General features: G+C 48.1%; 1 protein-coding gene across 3 annotated transcripts in view; it reads left to right on the top strand.

Annotated features, from left to right (window-relative positions):
* LOC145339004 (GA-binding protein subunit beta-1-like) overlaps positions 1-19,579 on the top strand; it is a 52,630-nt gene that overhangs the window by 26,962 nt on the left and 6,089 nt on the right. For 2 of the 3 annotated variants that reach the window (XM_080183428.1, XM_080183427.1), the window contains exons 2-6: positions 675-782; positions 4,364-4,531; positions 6,207-6,401; positions 12,453-12,594; positions 17,423-17,536. In XM_080183428.1, coding sequence (XP_080039554.1) covers positions 675-782; positions 4,364-4,531; positions 6,207-6,401; positions 12,453-12,594; positions 17,423-17,536 — 727 coding nt within the window. The remainder of the gene's footprint in view (positions 1-674; positions 783-4,363; positions 4,532-6,206; positions 6,402-12,452; positions 12,595-17,422; positions 17,537-19,579) is intronic. The other variant, XM_080183429.1, reaches the window with a different exon arrangement.

Below are 19,579 nucleotides of genomic sequence, written 5' to 3'. Positions count from 1 at the left end.
ATTAGTGAACTGGATGGGTTTTTCTGACAATTGACAATGGTTCATTCTTAATTCCAGAGTTTATTTTTATTGAATTCAAATTCTGCCATCTGCAGTGGGCAGGGATTCGAACCCGGATTCCCCCAGAACATTAGCTGAGTTTCTGGATGAATAGTTTTGCGAAAATGCTACTATGCCATCACCTCTCCCTTAGAAGCCTAGGGATTCCTGTTGTGTAGGGGGAGGCCATTCAGCCCATTGGATAACAGTTCAGCAGTAATACCACTTAGAGAGCGAGCCAGCGCAAGACCTGATGGGCCCAATGGCTGTCTTCAGCCCCATAACAAATCTGTGATCCTGCAGTGGGGAAACCTGGAATTTAATTTTCCCTTCCTCAGCCATCCCCTGCTGCTGCCGTCTCCCACCCCATTTCATCCCCTCCAGGGAGAGTGCTGGAGGCAAAAACATGCTGGAAACCTCAGGTTGACAGGACTGAGACTGCAACATTTTGTGGTCTGTCCCTTGTTGAACCATGCAACAGCTGCTAGTGGATGGCCTGAGTTTCATTTATTATTCTTGCTACTTCTTGGTGAGCAATACGTTTTCACTCCCTCAGGCTGTTGCTGTTTAGTTACTGACTGACCTGTTTGTCTGTTTTCCTTTTTGTTTTTTTTTGCTCCTTCTGCATCTACCAGATGTCCCTGGTGGATTTGGGGAAGAGGCTGTTGGAGGCAGCTCGGAAAGGACAGGACGATGAAGTGCGAACACTAATGGCAAATGGCGCTCCCTTCACCACGGATTGGGTACGTGGATTTGGTAATTGGGGAGACCTGTCTACAGGAAAAAGAACTGTGTTTAAAACGGGGAGTTCAGCATTAAGGCGAGGTCCGCCCACAGGAAGCATCCAAAGGGAAATTGGTGCCTTGTAACCTCAAGACCACAACAGTCTGGCTGCAGACTCGGAATATTCCAGAAGTCTGGGAACCACATGGATAGCAGCGGTGGGCGTCAAGGGGATGCCTATAGTTTGGAAGGAGATGTGGATGCAATCGGGAAGACTGGGATGTGACAGTGTCCTTCTGGACAAATACATGAATAGGTTGGGAATAGAGGGATATAGTCCCTGGAAGGGTGGGGGGTTTTAGTTCACACGGGCAGTGTGGTCGATGCAGGCTTGGAGGGCCAAGGGGCCTGTTCTTGTGCTGTAATTTTCTTTGTTCTACATCAGGCTCATTGGAAATAAACTGGGAGGACGTGGATGAGGGTGTGAACAGGGAGCTCTTGGATATCTTGGTTAAAAGAAAGGTGGTTAACAGACAAGGAGGGGTAGTGATAGCAATGGCAGTGTTCCCAAAGGGCAGGTGAAGCTATAGTGCCAAAGCCTCAGTTGTAATCGCTGGAAAGGGTTTAATTTCCCTGATGTAGACTGGGGCTTCAGTCAGTCTGAGGAGTTAATTGTTCTCAACAACCTCCTAAAAACACAGAATACCTACAGTGTAGAAGGAGGCCATTAGGCCCATTGAGTCTGCACTGACAACAATTCCACCCAAGCCCTATATTTATCCTCAGAGTCCGAAGATGTGCAGGTTAGGTGAATTGGTCATGCATAGTTTGGAGGGAGTAGCTACGTATTTACCCTGCTGATTTTTGTAGACTGGCTCCAGAAAAAATGAAAAGTGGCAGTGTGTTGTTAAAACCCCAACATGTCCTGCAGGAAATCTGCTACAGTGGCCTACACGAGCCCGCTCCAGTCTCCCACCTCGTGCCTGGCTATAAGAAATGGGCACAGGAGGTAGCCCATTCGTTCTGTGGAGACTGTCCAGCAATCCAAGCCGGGCTTGACTGTCTGTTGCCATTTTCCTGCCCGCTCTCCATTTCCCATGATTCCCTGAGAGACCAAAAGCCTGTCTACTGCAGTCTTCAATGTATTTGACGATGAACCATCCACGGCCCTATTGATTGGGTAGAGAATTCCCAAGATTTACAACCTTTTGTTTCCCTTAAATGATAACTCTCTTACCCTGAGTTTGTGCCCTTGTGTTCTAAATTCTGCATACATGAGAAACCTCTACTCTCTCATGCCCTTTTGACATACTGCACACTTCAATTAAGGCACCTCTGCTTTCTAAACTCCAGACAATATAAGGGTTACCCAGCTTCTCAACATAGGATAGCCCTCTTGTCCCAGGGATCAATCCAGCGAACCCTCACTGAACCACCTCCAATCTATCCTTCCTCGGTATAGAGCCCAAATTGTGCATGGTGTTCCAGGTGTGTCCTTGTACAGTTGTAGCAAAGCTTATTCTTACACAGCAATCCCCTTGCACTAAAAGCAAACATACCAGTCGCTTGGTGCATCTGCTTGCTCCCTTTCCCCAAGTAAAGTTTATTTATTAATCACAGCCTTACTTATGATTAAGTTACTGTGAAATTCCAGAAATTGTCTGCCCTTTGTACGAGTACGCCCATGTCTGTCTGAAAATTAACGTTTACAAATTACATGCCTTCGTTAAAAAAAATTAATATTCTGCTGCTCTGTCCCTGCTACCAAATTAAATAACCTGGCATTTTCCCTCATTATACTCTCATTTGTCCCTTTGTTACCCATTCAGAGCCTGTCACATCTCTTTGTGGTCTGTCTGCCTGTCTCTCTGTGTCGTCCTCCACGGTTCACCTTCGCCACCTCACTTTGTGCTGTCAGCAGACTTTAGGTACATCGCTCTTGGTCCCTTTGTCTGAGTCATTAATGCAGATTGGAGATAGCTGATCCTTGCGGTACTGCCCCAGTTACAACCTGCCAACGCGAAAATGCTCTCTATCCCCAAAGCCTTCAGGACAGACACAATTGGGAAATAAACAGGGTCTTACCAGCGTTATCCACATCCTAACAAAGAATTCAGCCAGGAGGCCACGTGTTGCTGTGCTGTCTCCTGATGGTCATCCTATAATGGTCACTGCCTTAGGTTTCTGCATGAAGAATGACTGGGTTGTTGTGAGCTGCTTCCCAGCAAGCCCTGACATGTAGAAGGGGCTTGTTTTAAACTCAGCAACTCTCATGGGATGGCGCAGTGGGTTAGCACTGCTGCCTCACAGTGCCACAGACCTGCGTTCGATTTCCAGTTTGTGTCACTATCTGTGCGTTCTCCACATGTCTGTGTGGGTTTTCTCTGGGTGCTCAGGTTTCCTCCCTCAGTCCAAAGATGTGTGGGTTCAGGGGATTGGCCATGCTAAATTGCTCCTTAGTATCCAAAGATGTGCAGGTTAGGGGGATTGGCCATGCTAAATTGCCCCTTAGTGTCGGGGGGGGGTGGGTAGCAGGGTAAGTGCATGTGGTTATGGGGATAGGGTCTGGGTGGAATTATGGTTGGTGCAGGTTCAGTGGGCCGAATGGCTGCATTTGAATGGGCCAGTGGGCTGATGAATGGCAGATGGAGTTTAATTTAGATAAATGCAAGGTGATGCATTTTGTTAGATCGAACCAGGGCAGGACTTACTCAGTTACTGGTAGGGTGTTGGGGAGAAATACAGAACAAAGAGATCTAGGGGTACATATTCATAGCTCCTTGAAAGTGGAGTCACAGGTGGACAGAGTGGTGAAGAAGGCATTCGGCATGCTTGGTTTCGTTGGTCAGAACATTGAATACAGGAGTTGGAACATCTTTGTTGAAGTTGTACAAGACATTGGCAAGGCCACACTTGGAATACTGTGTACAGTTCTGGTCACCCTATTAAAGGATATTATTCAACTAAAAAGAGTGCAGAAAAGATATACTAGGATGCTACTGGGACTTGATGGATTGAGTTATAAGGAGAGGCTGGATAGACTGGGGCTTTTTTCTCTGGAGCATAGGAGGCTGAGGGGTGATCTTAGAGATCTATAAAATAATGAGGGGCACAGATCAGCTAGTCAATATCTTTTCCCAAAGGTAGGGAGCCTAAAACTAGAGGGCATAGGTTTAAGGTGAGAGGGGAGAGACACGAAAGTGTCCAGAGGGGCAATTTTTTCACTCGGGGTTGTGAATGTCAGGAATGAGCTGCCAGAGGTGGTGGTAGAGGCGGGTACAATCTTGTGAATTAAAAAGCGTTTGGAGAGTGACATGAGTAATATGGGTATAGAGGGATATGGGCCAAATGCAGGCAATTGGGATTAGCTTTGGGGTTTTAAAAAGGGCAGCATGGACAAGTTGGGCTGAAGGGCCTGTTTCCATGCTGTATGACTCTATTCTGCACTGTAAGGATTCTATGATTCACGTAGCAAAGTATTCCTGTTAATCTAGTCTAACAACTACTGTTTCAAGCACACGTACCACCAGTCTGCACCATTTATCTCTGGGGCGTGTCTTCGCTGAAATGAAATTTGATGTGTCCTTCTCCTCTTCCTCAGCTCGGCACATCTCCTCTTCACCTTGCAGCCCAGTATGGCCATTACTCGACCGCAGAAGTCCTCCTCCGGGCCGGAGTCAGCCGGGACGCTCGAACCAAAGTCGACAGGACGCCACTGCACATGGCAGCAGCCGAGGGCCATGCCAGCATTGTGGAGCTGTTGATCAGGGTAATCTCCCTGGGAAAAGCCTGTCCACAAGAAGCCCCCTCCTTTCCTTTTCAAACAAAAAAAATATAGCACCGCGGTGTGTCCCTCAAACCATAGCTGTTGGCATTGCACAAGCGGGTCAGTTGGCATCAGTCTGCTCCTTCGCTGCTCGTAATTCTCAGCTTCGAGTACAGGCACCAGTCTGTCTTTCTCAGATCCAAACTGGGCAATTTCTCACGGGGTAGCTGAGGGAGCAGGGATGCTAAATCTATCTGCAAAAAAACAATGTTGGGGGGAACACCCAGCAGGCTACAGAGGGTACAGAAGGGGCTTACCAGGATGTTGCCTGGTCTGGAGAGTATTAACTACGAGGAGAGGTTGGAGAAACTCGGTTTGTTCTCATTGGGACGCCGGAGGTTGAGGGGGGTTACCTGTCAGAGGTTTACAAGATTGAGGGGCATGGCCAGAGTGGATCGTCAGATGCTCTCTCTTAGGGTAGAAAAGTCAAGTACTCGGGGACATGGGTTTAAGGTGTGTGGGGAAAAGTTTAGGGGAGATGTGCGAGGCAAGTTTTTGGGGGGGGCGGTGGGGGTTTGGTATTCAAATGTCAGTATCTTGGAATCTTAGAATCCTACAGTGCAGAAGGAGCCCATTCGGCCCATCGAGTCCACGCCAACTCTCTGACAGAGCATCTTAGCCGGGGCTTATCCTTGTAACCCCATGTATTTGTGGCTGATCCCTCTAACCCATACATCTTTGGACACTAAGGAGCAATTTAGCATGGCCAATCAATCTAACCTGTACGTGGTGGCACAGTGTTAGCACTGCTACCTCACAGCGCCAGAGACCTGGGTTCGATTCCTGGCTCGGGTCACTGTCTCTGTGGAGTTTGCACGTTCTCCCCCATGTCTGGGTGGGTTTTCTTCGGGTGCTCTGGTTTCCTCCCACAGTCTGAAAGATGTGCTGGTTAGGTGCATTGGCCGTGCTAAATTCTCCCTCAGTGTACCCAAAAAGGTGCTGGAGTGTGGCCACCAGGGGATTTTCACAGTAACTTCACTGCAGTGTTAATGTAAGCCTTACTTGTGACTAATAAACTTTATCTTTGGACACTAAGGGGCAATTTAGCATGGCCAATCCACCTAACCTACACATCTTAGGGCTGTGGGAGGAAACTGGAGCAGCTGGAGAAAACCGGAGCAGCTGGAGAAAACCCAAGCAAACATGGGGAGAAGGTGCAGACTCCGCACAGGCAGTGACCCAAGGTTGCAATTGAATCTGGGTTCCCTGATGCTGTGAGGCAGGAGTACTAATCCCACTGTGCCTCCTGTAGACATGGAGAAACTATTCCCACTGGTGGGCAGAATCCCGAGCATGATAAGATTAGAGGCAAGCTGTTCAGAAGTGAAATCAGGAAGCACTTTGTCACAGGTAAAGGTGTAAACCTGCAACTCACTTTCCCAGAAGGATGTGGATCTAGGGAACTAAAATGGTTGCGTCCGAGGTGGATGGACTTTATATATAGGGCTATTAAAGTAAGGTGGGTAAACAGTCATGGGTGGCCAAAGTGAATGGTGGGGCAGGCTCAGGAGCCTCCCTCTGTCACCAGCTGTCATTTCTGTGTGCCTCCCGTATGTGAATGCAGGCTGCCTCGCTGATGTGACTGTAAAAACGCCTGTTTTCTTCCCTCCCCACCCAGAACAATGCAGATATAAACGCAAAGGACATGCTGAAGATGACAGCTCTACACTGGGCGGTGGAGCACGATCACCGCGAGGTGGTGGAGATCTTGTTAAAGTACGGAGCAGACGTTCACGCTTTGAGCAAGTTCGACAAAAACGCCTTTGACATTGCCCTGGACAAGCACAACCCTGAGCTGGTGGAAATATTGCAGGTACGTGGAGAGAGGTTCCAGTGACCAACATGTGGGTGTGTTTCTGTCACCTAGCGAAGCTTTGTTCCCGTTTACTGAAAGGGTTCGGGAGAGACATGGATTCATAGAGTCCCTACGGTTCAAAAAGAGACCATTCGGCCCATAGAGCCTGCACCGACGACGCTCCCTCTCAAGCCCCATCCCCATAATCCCTGCTAATCCCACCTGCCACTAAGTAGCAATTTAGCATGGCCAATCTGCCTAACCTGCATATCTTTGGACACTTCAGGGCAATTTAGCATGGCCAATCCACCTAAACTACACATCTTTCGACATTAAGGGGCAATTTAGCACTGTAGGGATTCTGTGGTTCAATGCACCTAACCGAAGGAAACCCACGCAGACACGGAGAGAACGTGCAGACTCTGCACAGACAGTCACCCAAGGCCAGAATTGAATCTGGGTCTCTGGCGCTGAGAGGTAGCAGTGCTAACCCGCTGAGTAAAGAGTGGGACGGTGTGAAATTTGGGTTCAGCGTATAGTTTTTGGGGTCAGAAGAGGAGGGAAAATGTTGCATTTTTACAGTGCCTTTCAGAGCCTCGAGATGCTCAGAAGCGTAACGTGTAAAACATCAGCCATTGCTCTGTCGGGGTGGCGATTGGAGCACCATATACACCTCCATGCCCTGTGTTGGCCATGTAGAAAATCTCGTTTGCTGTCGAGCTGAGCTGAGGAACCAAGGTTCACTTTGACACCTGTGTGGTCAAAACAAAAAAGCCTGGTCGCGCTCACTGATGAGCCGAATTCAGGAAGAGTGGGCTAGGTACTTCAGCGAATTGAGGGGAGGGGAGGGCGTTACCTGTGGCCACAGAGCTGTACCCTAGAAAGAAGCGGAGAAAACTGGAGGGGAAATAAATGGCTACTTGACATGGAAGGCTGGTCTTCAGTACTCAGTTCTGTGTAATAGATATCAGCACCTTCTACACTTATTAGCTCCTTGTGTTACTCGTGGTGGGTTGGTGGAAATGTTATCCAGGTAGAATACACAGAAGATGGGGATGCCAAGGAGATTTCTGAAATTCATTGCGCCTAGTGTGTATAGCCTGCGACCAAATTACATTAGCATTTAGGGCAGTACAACACAGGAACAGGCCCTTCGGCCCACAATGTTGTAGAATCCCTACAGTGCAGAAGGAGGCCATTTGCCCTATCAAGCCTGCACCAACAACAATCCCACTCAGACTCAATCACCATAATCCCATGCATTTACCCTGCTAATCCCCCCCACACTAAGAGGCAATTTAGCATGGCCAATCCACCTAACCTACACATCTTTGGGGTGCTATTGTATTCTGCAGAATCCTATCCCCATAATCCATTTGGGTGCCATGGCGGTTAGCACTGTTGCCTCACAACACCAGGGAACCTGGATCGATCTCCTGGATTGGGTCACTGCCTGTGTGGAGTCTGCATAGGGTTCCTCCCATGGTTTGAAAGACGCGCTGGTTAGGGTGGATTGGCCATGCTTAATTGCCCCTTAGTGTCAGGGAGACTAGCTCGGGTAAATATATGTGGTTATGGGCCTTGGTGTGATTGTGGTCTGTGCAGACGTGATGGGCCGAGTGGCCTCCTTCTGCACTGTAGGGATTCTGTGACTCTATAACCCCATGCATTTACCCAAGCTAGGCCCCTGCTCATGAAGGGGCAATTTAGCATGACCAACCCACCTAACCTGCAGGAGGAAACCCACACAGACACAGGGAGAATGTACAAACCCCACACAGACAGTGAACCAAGCCGGGAATCAAACCCGTGTCCCTGGCCCTGTGAGGCAGCAGTGCTAACCACCGTGTAGCCCTATGTACCTTCCTGCAAGATTACCCAACGATTTACCAGAATGCAATCTTAATCATCCCATTTGCACGTTCGTCCCAATCTCTGCGGGAATCAAATCGACTAGAATTCATTTAGAAGTAACCTTGTTTAGAATTAATCTGGGCAGTTAAGTTAATTTGAAAGATTTGTGGATTTTCCATTATCCGTCAGGGAGGCCCCTGCTATAATGCCAGCTAACTTGAGATGTTACACTGAAAATGCATTTGCAAAAGTTACTCTGTGAATTTTGTGGGCTCATGCTGCATCTCGACCATCCAACATAATAACTGAAGCATCATCTTAACATCTGCAGCCCAGCTGTGCACTCGCTAACGTCACCAACTACTGGGCCAAACCTGTAGACTTGGTAAGCCTCTTAACAACCATGTGGATTCAATGAAATATTACTCCGAGTGTTCGCTTCAACACTAAAGCATCTTGGGGCAGACACGGTGGCACAGTGGTTAGCACTGCTGCCTCACAGCGCCTGGGGCCCAGGTTCGATTCCTGGCTTGGGTCACTGTCCGTATGAAGTCTCCATATTCTCCTCCCGTGTCGCTGTGGGCTTCCTCTAGGTCCTCACAGCACGAGGTACCCTGGTTCAATTCCAAGGTTCGGGTCACTGTCTGTGTGGAGTCTGCACATTCTCCCCGTGTCTTCATGGGTTTCCTCCGGGTGCTCTGGTTTCCTCCTTCCCTGCCCCCAGCACACAAGTGGAAACATCTTCGTTCCCTCAAATCAATAAACTCGATTGGAATTTTGCCTCTCGGCTCCAGCGACCCAGGTTTGATACCCAGCTGGGGCAATGTACAGTGTTTGCATGTTCTCCCTCCCATGTCTGCGTGCGTTTCCTCCAGGTGCTCCGATTTCCCCCCTCAGTCTGAAAAACATGCTGGTTAGGTGCTAAACACTCCCTCAGTGTACCCGAACAGGCACCGGAGTGTGGCGACTAGGGGATTTTCACAGCAACTTCATTGTAGTGTTAATGTCACCATTACTTGTGACGCTAATAAATAAATGAACTTTAAAACTTTTGAAGTTCAGTTGCCACAAAAGGTTCTTGAGAAAAGTTGAATGAACTGGAGCCCTTTTCTCTAGAAAAGAGAGGATTTGAGGGATGACGAGACTGTTTGTGAGTGTCACAAATTGGCTTATGTTAACACTACAATGAAGTTACTGTGAAAATCCCCTAGTCGCCACACTCCGGTGCCCTGTTCAGGTACACTGAGGAAGAATTTAGCATGACCAATCTACCTAACCAGCACGTTCCCGGCTTGGGTCACTGTCAGTGCAGAGTCTACATGTTCTTCCTCCAGGTGCTCCGGTTTCCTCCCACAGTCTGAAAAATATGCGGGTTAGGTGCATTGTCCCCAAATGGGCGACTAGGGAATTTCATAGTAACTTTATTGAAGTGTTAATATAAGCCTTACTTGTGACTAATAAATAAGCTTTATCTTTTGGACTGGGAGGAAACCGGAGCACCTGGAGGAAGCCCATGCAGACATGGGGAGAATGTGCATGCTCTGTACAGACAGTGACCCCAGCTGGGAATCGAACTTGGGTCCCTGGCGCTGGGAGGCAAAATTCCAGTCGGGTTTATTGAGTTTTCTCTTGTGTTGGGGTGGACAGGGAGATAGAGCTTGGAGACATGAATATAAAAATACAATACTGCAGATGCTGGAAATCCAACATAAAAATGCTGGAAAAACTCAGCAAGTCTGGCAGCACCTGCGGGGAGAGAAACTATTTCAAGTCTGAATGACTCTCCTTCAATGTCAAAAATATACAATAGCTACTGATGAAGGCAGCAAGGAATTTGGGTTGAATTGGCTGCCATTACTCACCACGCTGATATTGAAGGCTAATACGCCCGAGAGGCCTGCCCATGTCTCTGGAACATAACCCCAGCTAGTGTGAGTGCGTGGAACAGGTTGTCAAGGATAGAGTACAAACTCTGTTCCAGCAGTATTGGAATTCTCAGTGTAAAGTTCTGGTCACCCTATTATAGAAAGGATATTATTAAACTAGAAGGAATGCAGAAGAGATTTACTAGAATGCTACCAGGGCTTGATGGCTTGAGTTATAAGGGGAGGTTGGATAGACTGGAGTATTTTTCTCTGGAGCATAGAGGCTGAGGGGTGACCTTATAGAGGTTTATAAAATAATGAGGGGCACAGGTCAGCTAGATAGTCGATATCTTTTCCCAAAGGTAGGGGAGTCTAAAACTAGAGGGCATAGGTTTAAGCTGAGAGTGGAGAGATACAGAAGTGTCCAGAGGGGTAATTGTTTTCACACAGTGAGTGGTTGGTGTCTGGAAGAAGCTGCCAGAAGTAGTAGTAGAGGCAGCTACAGTTTTGTCTTTTAAAAAGTGTTTAGACAGTTAAATGAATAAGATGGGTATAGAGGGATATGGGCCAAACGCGGGCAATTAGGAATAGCTTAGGGGTTTTTAAAAAGGGGGCAGCATGGACAAGTTGGGCTGAAGGGCCTGTTTCCCTCCTATAAATCTCAATGACTCTAGTTCATCTGGGTGAGAGAGACAAAATAATTGAAGGTGTTGTCCATATCTCACTGCCACTGGTTATGAGCTTGGTACGAAGAGAAAAGGAGGCAGTCCTGTCTTGATTAGTAATTCACTTTACAACATAAACCGTGCAGTTTGTATTAAACCTATGCAGTCTAAAATGGTTTCCATGGCCATTGCTGCGTGTTCACAGAATACGAGAGATATTACCCAAGAAAAAGAGCTGTGCTGGCCAGGCGTGCGTCTCCCCTCTGTGTGCCATCCCCACGTCTTCTGACATAGAGTTTTCCACTTGTGCGTGGTTAGTTTCCGGAGTTTCACTGCAGCTGGTCCCAAAACTCCCGCTCTCATCCTGTTGTTATCTCTTCTGAGATATATGCTGCCTTTTTGTTGGTTCAAATTTCCTCGCTTACTTCCTATCTTCCCGTCACTGGCCCTAGCCCAAGGTCCGAGGTCGAATTACTTCATTGCTCCCTGGCTAAATAAGGACTTTTGCCATACAGCATTTCCTTTGTAACTGAGTAGGTTCAAGCCAGCTTCGAGTTACTGCAGTGCAAGTAGAGTTCGCAGACTCCAGCTGCCCCTTTCCACTCACTGGCTGACCAAAGGGCTTCGAAAACCTGTTTATGACTGCAGATAATTGGAGGCAATGTTTAGAAATTGACCTGATCAAGGGGCTTCGATTAGGCAGACATTAATGAAGATGCAATTGGGGGTGGGGGCAAACAAAATTGAGGGTCATAAATGTGAGATGGAAGCAGTCCTGGGACTGACAAGACAATTGGTTTCTGAAAAGCCATGTGGCAAGTGGTATGTCGTTGAACAATTTTCCCAAAGGTATGATGTTATAAATGGGTGATTGGGTTGTGGACACTTGTTAATGTCCAGCCCTTCAGGTTTTCCTGTGCATCTGCTGGACAGCCCCAGCTGGTGGTGAGCCACTTGCCTGAAGGTGTTTGTCAGCCAGCAAGTCACTAAGAGATTAAACGACGCGGATATGCCAGGAGATGAGCCTAGTGCAGTGCTGGCATGTTTACTGTACTCCCATGCTCTGTAATTATCCATGCCTAAACTAGACACACTAAATCAATAGCACTGCCGCTCCTACTCCACTGTCCTATGAGGAGAGGTTGGAGAAACTCGGTTTGTTCTCACTGGAACGATGGAAGTTCTAGTTTCATCCACCGGTGGAAACAACTTCCCTGCGTCTATCTTATCTATTCCCTTCATAATCTTATATTTCTATAAGATCGCCCCTCATTCTTCTGAATTCCAATGAGTATAGCCCCAGTCTACTCAGTCTTTTCTCATAAGCCAACCCTCTCAACTCCGGAATCAACTTAGTGAATCTCCTCTGCACCCCCTCCAGTGCCAGTATATCCTTTCTCAAGTAAGGAGACCAGAACTCTACAGAGTTCTCCAGGTGTGGCCTCACCAGCACCTTATACAGCTGCAACATAACCTTGCTGTTTTTAAACTCCATCCCTGTAGCAATGAAGGACAAAACTCCATTTGCCGCCTTCATTACCCGCTGCACCTGCAAACCAACTCCTTGAGATTCCTGCACAAGGACACCCAGGTCCCTCTGCACAGCAGCACGCTGCAATTTCTTTACCATGTAAATAATCGTCTGTTTTGCTGTTATTCTATGATTCGCTTTGTGCCCTCCGCAGGAAGCCATGCAGAATCAAGTGAACACGAACCCAGAGAGGACGAATTCGGTCACTGTCGCCACACCACAGTTCATCATTGCACCGGCTGAGGTAATGAACCTTACCGGGCTGGTTTCTTCGACGTCTACCAAAACAACCTCAGGTGTGTACCGTGTAATCTGTGGGCTTTTTTTCCTTAAAAGGACTAATGAAGAAAGCTGCCACTACCGAATGGGGGGTAGCGGGGGCATCCACCGTGGGTTGACTACATTTTGTAACCTTTTTCCTGTAATTACTGCTGCTCGGTAGGACTGCCCTGTCTGCTCAGTTAGTCCAACTTGGTGCTGCTTGCTCAGTAGAGGAATTGATGCAGGTAACCCTATTAAGTACTAACCTTGCCAACCATCCCCTTGGACTTCGCCAGCCACTCCATTCCCATCTCTACCTGCATTTTTCTCCAGACTCGCCCATTTGCTTTTCAACAGGTGATCTTGCCAAGCGCTCGTGTGGTTGGTTTGATGTCGGGGTGAATTCCCCCACCCCGCACTGTTGCACCATGCACTCCTGCAGTCGGTACCAAGGATCCCAGCCAGCTGGTGAAGCGGAAACTAAAGCCCAGAGTTTTTCTTTACCGAGAGAGCTTCTGGACTTGTGCAGTCTCACAGCTCTCTCCCCTTAACCCAGTGTCCCAGCTTTCCCCTGTTTACACACACTTCTGAACACCAGTAGAACAATGTAAACTGATTAATTGGAGGGACACATCCTCTCTTTATATGCGCTCAAATACGGCTAATATCGTCATCCCTTTCTCCTAACTGTCACGTTAGCATCATAGAATCCCTACAGTGCAGAAGGAGATCGTTACGGCTCATCGAGTCTGCAATCTCACCTGTGCCATATCCCCATAATTCATTGGGGTGGCACAGTGGGTTAGCACTGCTGCCTCACAGCATCAGGGACCCGGGTTCGATTCCCGGTTCGTGTCACTGTTTGTGCAGAGTCTGCATGTTTTCCCTGTTGTCTGCGTGGGTTTCCTCTGGTTTCCTCCCACACTCTGAAAAATGTGCAGGTTAGGTGCATTGGCCGTGCTAAGTTGTCCCTTGGTGTCAGGGGGATTGGCCAAGGTAAAAGCATGGGGTTATGGACCTGGGTGGGATTGTAGTCGGTGCAGACTCGATGGACCGAATGGCCTCCTTCTGCACTGTAGGGATTCTATAACCTCGAGTATTTATCCTAATTAGGCTCCCGACACTAAGGGGCAATTTAGCATGGCCAATCCACCTAATCCACACATTTTTGGGCTGTGGGAGGAAACCGGAGCACTTGGAGGAAACCCCCGCAGACACAGGGAGAATGTGCAGTCTCCACACAGTGACCTGAGCCGGGAATCAAACCTGAGCCCCTGCCACTGTGAGGCAGCAGTGCTAAGCACTCTGCTACGGTGCCGCCTTGTAACTGACAAGACATTATCGTAAATTATATGAAGAGTAAAGCTCCCTCTACCTGTCCAATATACCAACAAATGTGATTTGTGTGGGGCAGGGTTGTACTCCCTTCCAAAGCCTGGCCACTTAGAATTATAGAATTGAATCATAGACTCCCAACAGTGCAGAAGGAGGCCATTCGTGCCATCGAGTCTGCACTGATAACAATCCCCCTCAGGCCCTGTCCCCATAACCCAATACTTTACCCTGCTAAACCCCCTGACGTTAAGGGGCAATTTGCCATATCCAGACCAGCTAACCCGCAAATCTTTGGATTGTGGGGGGAAACCCACACAGACATGGGGAGAACGTGCAAACTCCACACAGACAAGGGGTGGCACAGTGGTTAGCACTGCTGCCTCACAGCGCCAGGGACCCGGGCTCGATTCCCGGCTCAGGTCACTGTCTGCATGGAGTCTGCACCTTCTCCCCATGTATGCGTGGATTTCCTCTGGGTGCTCCTGTTCCCTCCCACCGTCCGAAAGATGTGCTGGTTAGGATGCGTTGGCCGTGCTAAATTGCCCCTTAGTGTCCCAAGATGTGTAGGTTAGGGGGATGTGCAGGGTAAGTACGTGTGATCATGGGGATAGAGTCTGGGAGAGATTGTTGGTGCAGGCTTGCTGAGCCGAATGGCCTCCTTCTGCCCTGTGACAGTCACCTAAGGCCGGAATTAAACTCAGGTCACTGGGGGCTGAGAAGCAGCAGTGCTAACCACTGTGCCGCCCTAGTTATATGGTCCACTTGCTGGCCCACTCGAAAGGTCCCAGATGTTGTGTAACACACACAAGAAATTCAATTTGGCTTCTGAAATGTTTGTCTGTGGTTCCATGCTACTCACTCAAGACGGCGTTGCTTGCACTGGCAGTCTCCTGGAGTGCTAATGCGGCTGTGCCTAGTACCACCCCAGCACAGTGCCCTTCCATCTGGAGCCCATCCATGTTTCTGTTTGCCCTCTTCCATCCTCATCACCGCAGATCCTCCTCCGCCAATGGGGCCGTCTCCTAGCTGGGCAGAGATGAAGATACCCAAGACACCCCCCCCCCCCCCCCCCATCATCCTTTGCAATGCTTCAGGAAGAGAGGAAGTGATGGGGGGAACTTCAAAAAGGCACAAAGAATGATTCCTTTAGCAGTAGCATTTGTATTCTTGTCGCTTGCCAATTATCACTTATCTTTGGAGCGTCATAAAGGTCTGACAGTGTTAACAGAATTGAAGAACATTTGCATGTTTATATTGGTTTGAATCCAGGTCACTGCACTGCGATTTCCACTGCAAAATGGCCTTGATTGGTTATGACTAAGTGTAAACGTGTAAGTTTGTACTCGCGAAAATGTGTGTGTGAAAGTGTATGTGTCCGCCTTGCTATTCGGAGAGGTCACTGGAACTCTTTACCCCACCCCTCCCCGCTGATGGTTGCAGTCAAATCTTTGTCTCTAAGCCGTACAAACCAGCAAGGTCACAGATTTTAACATGCACTGCAGGTCAGGCAGCATCTGTAGGGAGAGAAGCTTAAAGTAGAAATTTATTTATTAGTGTCTCAAGTCAACTTAAATTAACACTGCAATGAAGTTACTGTGAAAATCTCCCTCAGTCGCCACACTCCGCCCTGTTCGGGTTACACTGAGGGAGAATTTAACATGGCCGACATAACCTAACCCGCACATCTTTCAGACTGTGGGAGGAAACCAGGGCACGTGGAGGAAACCCATGCAGACACGGGGAGAACATGCAGACTCCACACAGACAGTGACCCAAACCAGGAATCAAACCTGGGTCTCTGCTGCGGTGAGGCAGCAGTGCTAACCCACTGTGCCCACCATGCTGCCTACGCCTACTTAATGTTTCCATTCAGAATTTGTCAGTGCGTTTCTGGTGAGGTGGATGGAAGGATGTTACCTCAGTGTTACCTTGGGTTAAGAACAAGAAATGGGCCTTTTAAAAAAGCTTTCTTAGCTTTTTTAAAAAACTGTCTTTTTTTTTAGTTTTTGAACTAAAAAATAGTTCATTTTTAGTGTCTGACACTGGTTGCACCATGAGAAATAGCAATAAGTGATAGTGTTTTGTAAGGGATTTTGTTTTGGCGGGGTGGTGTGGTATTGGGAAGAGTGCACTCAGCAGTGCTGATAAATAGGCACTTGTAGCATGCAGCTTAAAAGTGCTGCTCATAGTGGATTGCTTAATGCGCTCAGTGTTTCTCAGGAGGTGGGTACTGGGGAGTGTTGAGACAAATGCGAGATGGTGTTGAAATGTGGTGAGACCTCGGGGGTGCAGTTGTAAACATGTTAACAATCAGGCGAGAAAGTAATGTTTGGTTTTGAAGGGATGTTCCAGTGGAGGTAATGTACCAGGTTGCTCCATGACGTGTAGAAGACAAGCACAGACAATGGCTGGTTTCCTACATTAATCTTTTTCCCCTTCCGTTGTGTGGGTGCCGGCCCTTCCTGGCATAAGGTTGCAAGAGTGCCTGGTTCAAGTTGCCATTCTTTGCATCAGCGTTGAGGAGGGTGATTGTTGAACTGTTTTTATCTGTGAGCATTGTGGCAGCCTTGACTAACAGGCCTGTATTTAGAGAATCCCATCAGTGCAGAAGCAGGCTACTCGGCCCATTGAATGTGCACCAACTCACCGGAGCATCCCATCTAGAGCCTACCCATATAACTCTGCATCTTTACCCACAAATCCCCATTAAGGGGCAATTTACCATGGCCAATCCCCTTAATCTGCACATCTCTGGATAGTAAGGGGCAACTTAGCATGGCCAATCCACCTAATCTGCACATCTTTGGACACTAAGGGGCAGTTTAGCACTGTAGGGATTTTGATTCAATCCACCCTAACCAGCACGTCTTTCGGACTGTGGGAGGAAACCGGAGCATCGGGAGGAAACCCATGCAGACACAGGGAGAACATGCAGATTCCACACACAGTGACCCAAGCTGGGAATCGAACCTGGATCCCTGGCACTGTGAGGCAGCAGTGCTAACCACTGTGCCACCATGGGGGTGGGAAGGGAAAGAATACGGGTACTGTTTAGAAATATTGAGTAATCATTTGGGCTGCTGTTTGTTTTAACACCAGCCACCCCCAACCACCACCCTCAGAGTGGCAGCCAGTCATTCCATCCCTGTTGCTCCTCCACCTTAGCTGCCAGCTCAGTCTAGACAGATCAAACCTGTAGTCTTCCACGTCTGTGCTTCTGTATCAGAAAAGAAAGCACTCTGGTTAGCATCCTTTTCAAAACACTCAATCAAAGTCCATAATTAGAAATAACCGGTGCTCAATAGTCATTTGTGACTTTGTTTAAAAATTGCCTTATCATAATTTTGAAAGAGGGTAAACACTGGCAGTCAGAGGAATCTGCCTGGTGCTCTGTTAGTTACGCAGCACTGTGTTTTTGCCATGCTTGGTCAAAATGCCTAACTTGAATCTGAATCTCCTTGATGTCCATCCTCGGATGCTCGTGTCTTTCTCTTTGGTACTGAGTCTAATCCCTCATTGCCTCTGCAGGTGAATCTGGTGTATCCACAGTGCAGTTTGGTAATTCCACAACCTCAGTACTGGCTACGCTGGCTGCTTTAGCTGAAGCTTCAGGGCCACTGTCAAATTCACCTAGAGCTGCAGGTAATTTCCACAGATGTATCGTAAAGTAATGCCAATTTCCAGGCACCCTTTTTTAAAATATTAAATACAATCTTCTCTGCCCCAGCTAGGCTCCCATAATGGGTGCAAGCATGTAGTTCAAGTGTACGTAAGAATAGGAGTAGACCGTCCAGCCCATTGTGCCCGCTCTGCCATTCAGTTTGATTATGGCTACCTCAACGCCAATCCCTGCACTGTCTCCATATTCCTTGATGTCATTAAGGGGCAGCGCGGTGGTTCCCCTAAGAGCGATATCTAATTCCTTCTTGAAATCACACAACGTTTTGGCCTCAACTACTTTCTGTGGGAGTGAATTCCACACATTCACCACCCTCTGGGGGAAGAAATTTCCCCTCATCTCAGTTCCTAAAAGGTTTATCCCTTATCCTCAAACTATGGACGCTGAATTCTGGGAACCCCACCCCCGCATGGGTTTCTCCGGGTGCTCTGGTTTCCTCCCACAGTCTAAAGATGTGTAGGTTAGGTGGATTGGCCATGCTGAATTGCCCCTTGGTGTGAGAGGCACTAGCTAGGGTAAATGCATGGGGTTATGGGGATAGGGCCTGGATGAGGTTGTGGTTGGTGCAGATTCAATGGGCCGCATGACCCCCTTCTGCACTATAGAATTCTCTGATTCTATTAGTTTCCAGAAATATCTTGATTTCTATCTTGAACATGCTCAATGATACCACAGCCCTCTGGGGATAGAGAATTCCACTGATTTGCATGCACGCACACCTTCATCGCAGTCCTAAATGGCCCTTACCCTGAGATTACGTCCCTTGTTTTTACACCTACCAGCCACAGGGAAACTATCTCACCTGCCTTTACTGTGCCACACCCTGTAAGGGTTTTGTAAATCTCGATGAGGTCACCCCTCATTCTTTGGCTGTTGAGTACACACCCAGTCTCCTCAATCTTGTCTCATCAGGAAATTCCACCGTCCTAGGGGTTAATCTGGCAAACCTCCATTGCGCTCCATAGCAAATGCTCCCTTAGATAGGGGGACCAAAAGTGTATACAGCGCTCCAGGTGCGGTCTCACCAAAGCTCTATACGATTGCGGCAAGACATCTTTACTCCGGTACTCAAATCCCCTTGAGATGATGGCTAACATACCATTTGCCTTCCACATGTAAGATTTGCTCGTTCCTTAGACAAGGGGATAGCACTGCTGTGAATTTTAAAATGAATTTATTTTACTGAACAGAAATTAACATGACAAAAGCAAAAAGAAAAGGCAAACTTGGGACTGTTTTTTTGCTGCCAGCTCCTGTAACTGAGGCACACTGAATTGAGGTTGCACAGGACCTTTCAAACTGCCCAAACACACACTTTATCTCAACCCTCATCTCGTTATTGTAAATGTCCTTCACACGCTGTCTCTTGTCTGGCAAACAAGTCTCGCAGCTCCAGGACTTGTTTGCCTGCTGTGTACCCTTCAGGAATGCATCTTTTTTTAAGCTAACCCAGCATGCATAATGGGGGGTTAGCACTGCTGCCTCACAGCTCAGGGATCTGGCTTGGGTCACTGTCTATGCGGAGTCTGCATGTTCTTTCCCCCCACCCCACCCCGTGTCTATGTGGGTTTCCTCTGGGTGCTCCAGTTACCTCCCACGGTCTGAAAGACGTGCTGGTTCGGGTGCGTCGGCTGTGCTAAATTCTCCCTCAGTGTACCCGAACAGGCGCCAGAGTTTGGAAACTGGGGGGATTTTCACAGTAACTTCATTGCCTGCCGTTAATGTCAGCTGACTTGTGACACTAATAGATAAAAGTCAGAGAATGAAACCAGATCATTTCTTCTTACTTATATCTACATTCACAGCCACTGAAGGATGTGCACGTTGAGTTTGTGTGCATGCACGCTTGTTGGGGTGGGTAAGACAGGGACATGTTTGTGGATGCCGGCGATTAATCTCAAACAGCCGGATGATTTTATCTATGTCCATCGCGATGCTGTTTGGCTGGATTCTGTCCTTGAAAGCTGTTTCCTGTTGCATCTGTTAAAGTGAGAGAGTAAATTGCA

This window comes from Carcharhinus amblyrhynchos, unplaced genomic scaffold (assembly GCF_965287045.1).
Source record: "Carcharhinus amblyrhynchos unplaced genomic scaffold, sCarAmb.v2.hapA chromosome_284, whole genome shotgun sequence".
NCBI lineage: Eukaryota > Metazoa > Chordata > Chondrichthyes > Carcharhiniformes > Carcharhinidae > Carcharhinus > Carcharhinus amblyrhynchos.
Note: the sequence above shows the minus strand (reverse complement) of the source record. Positions and strands in the feature narration are given on the sequence as shown.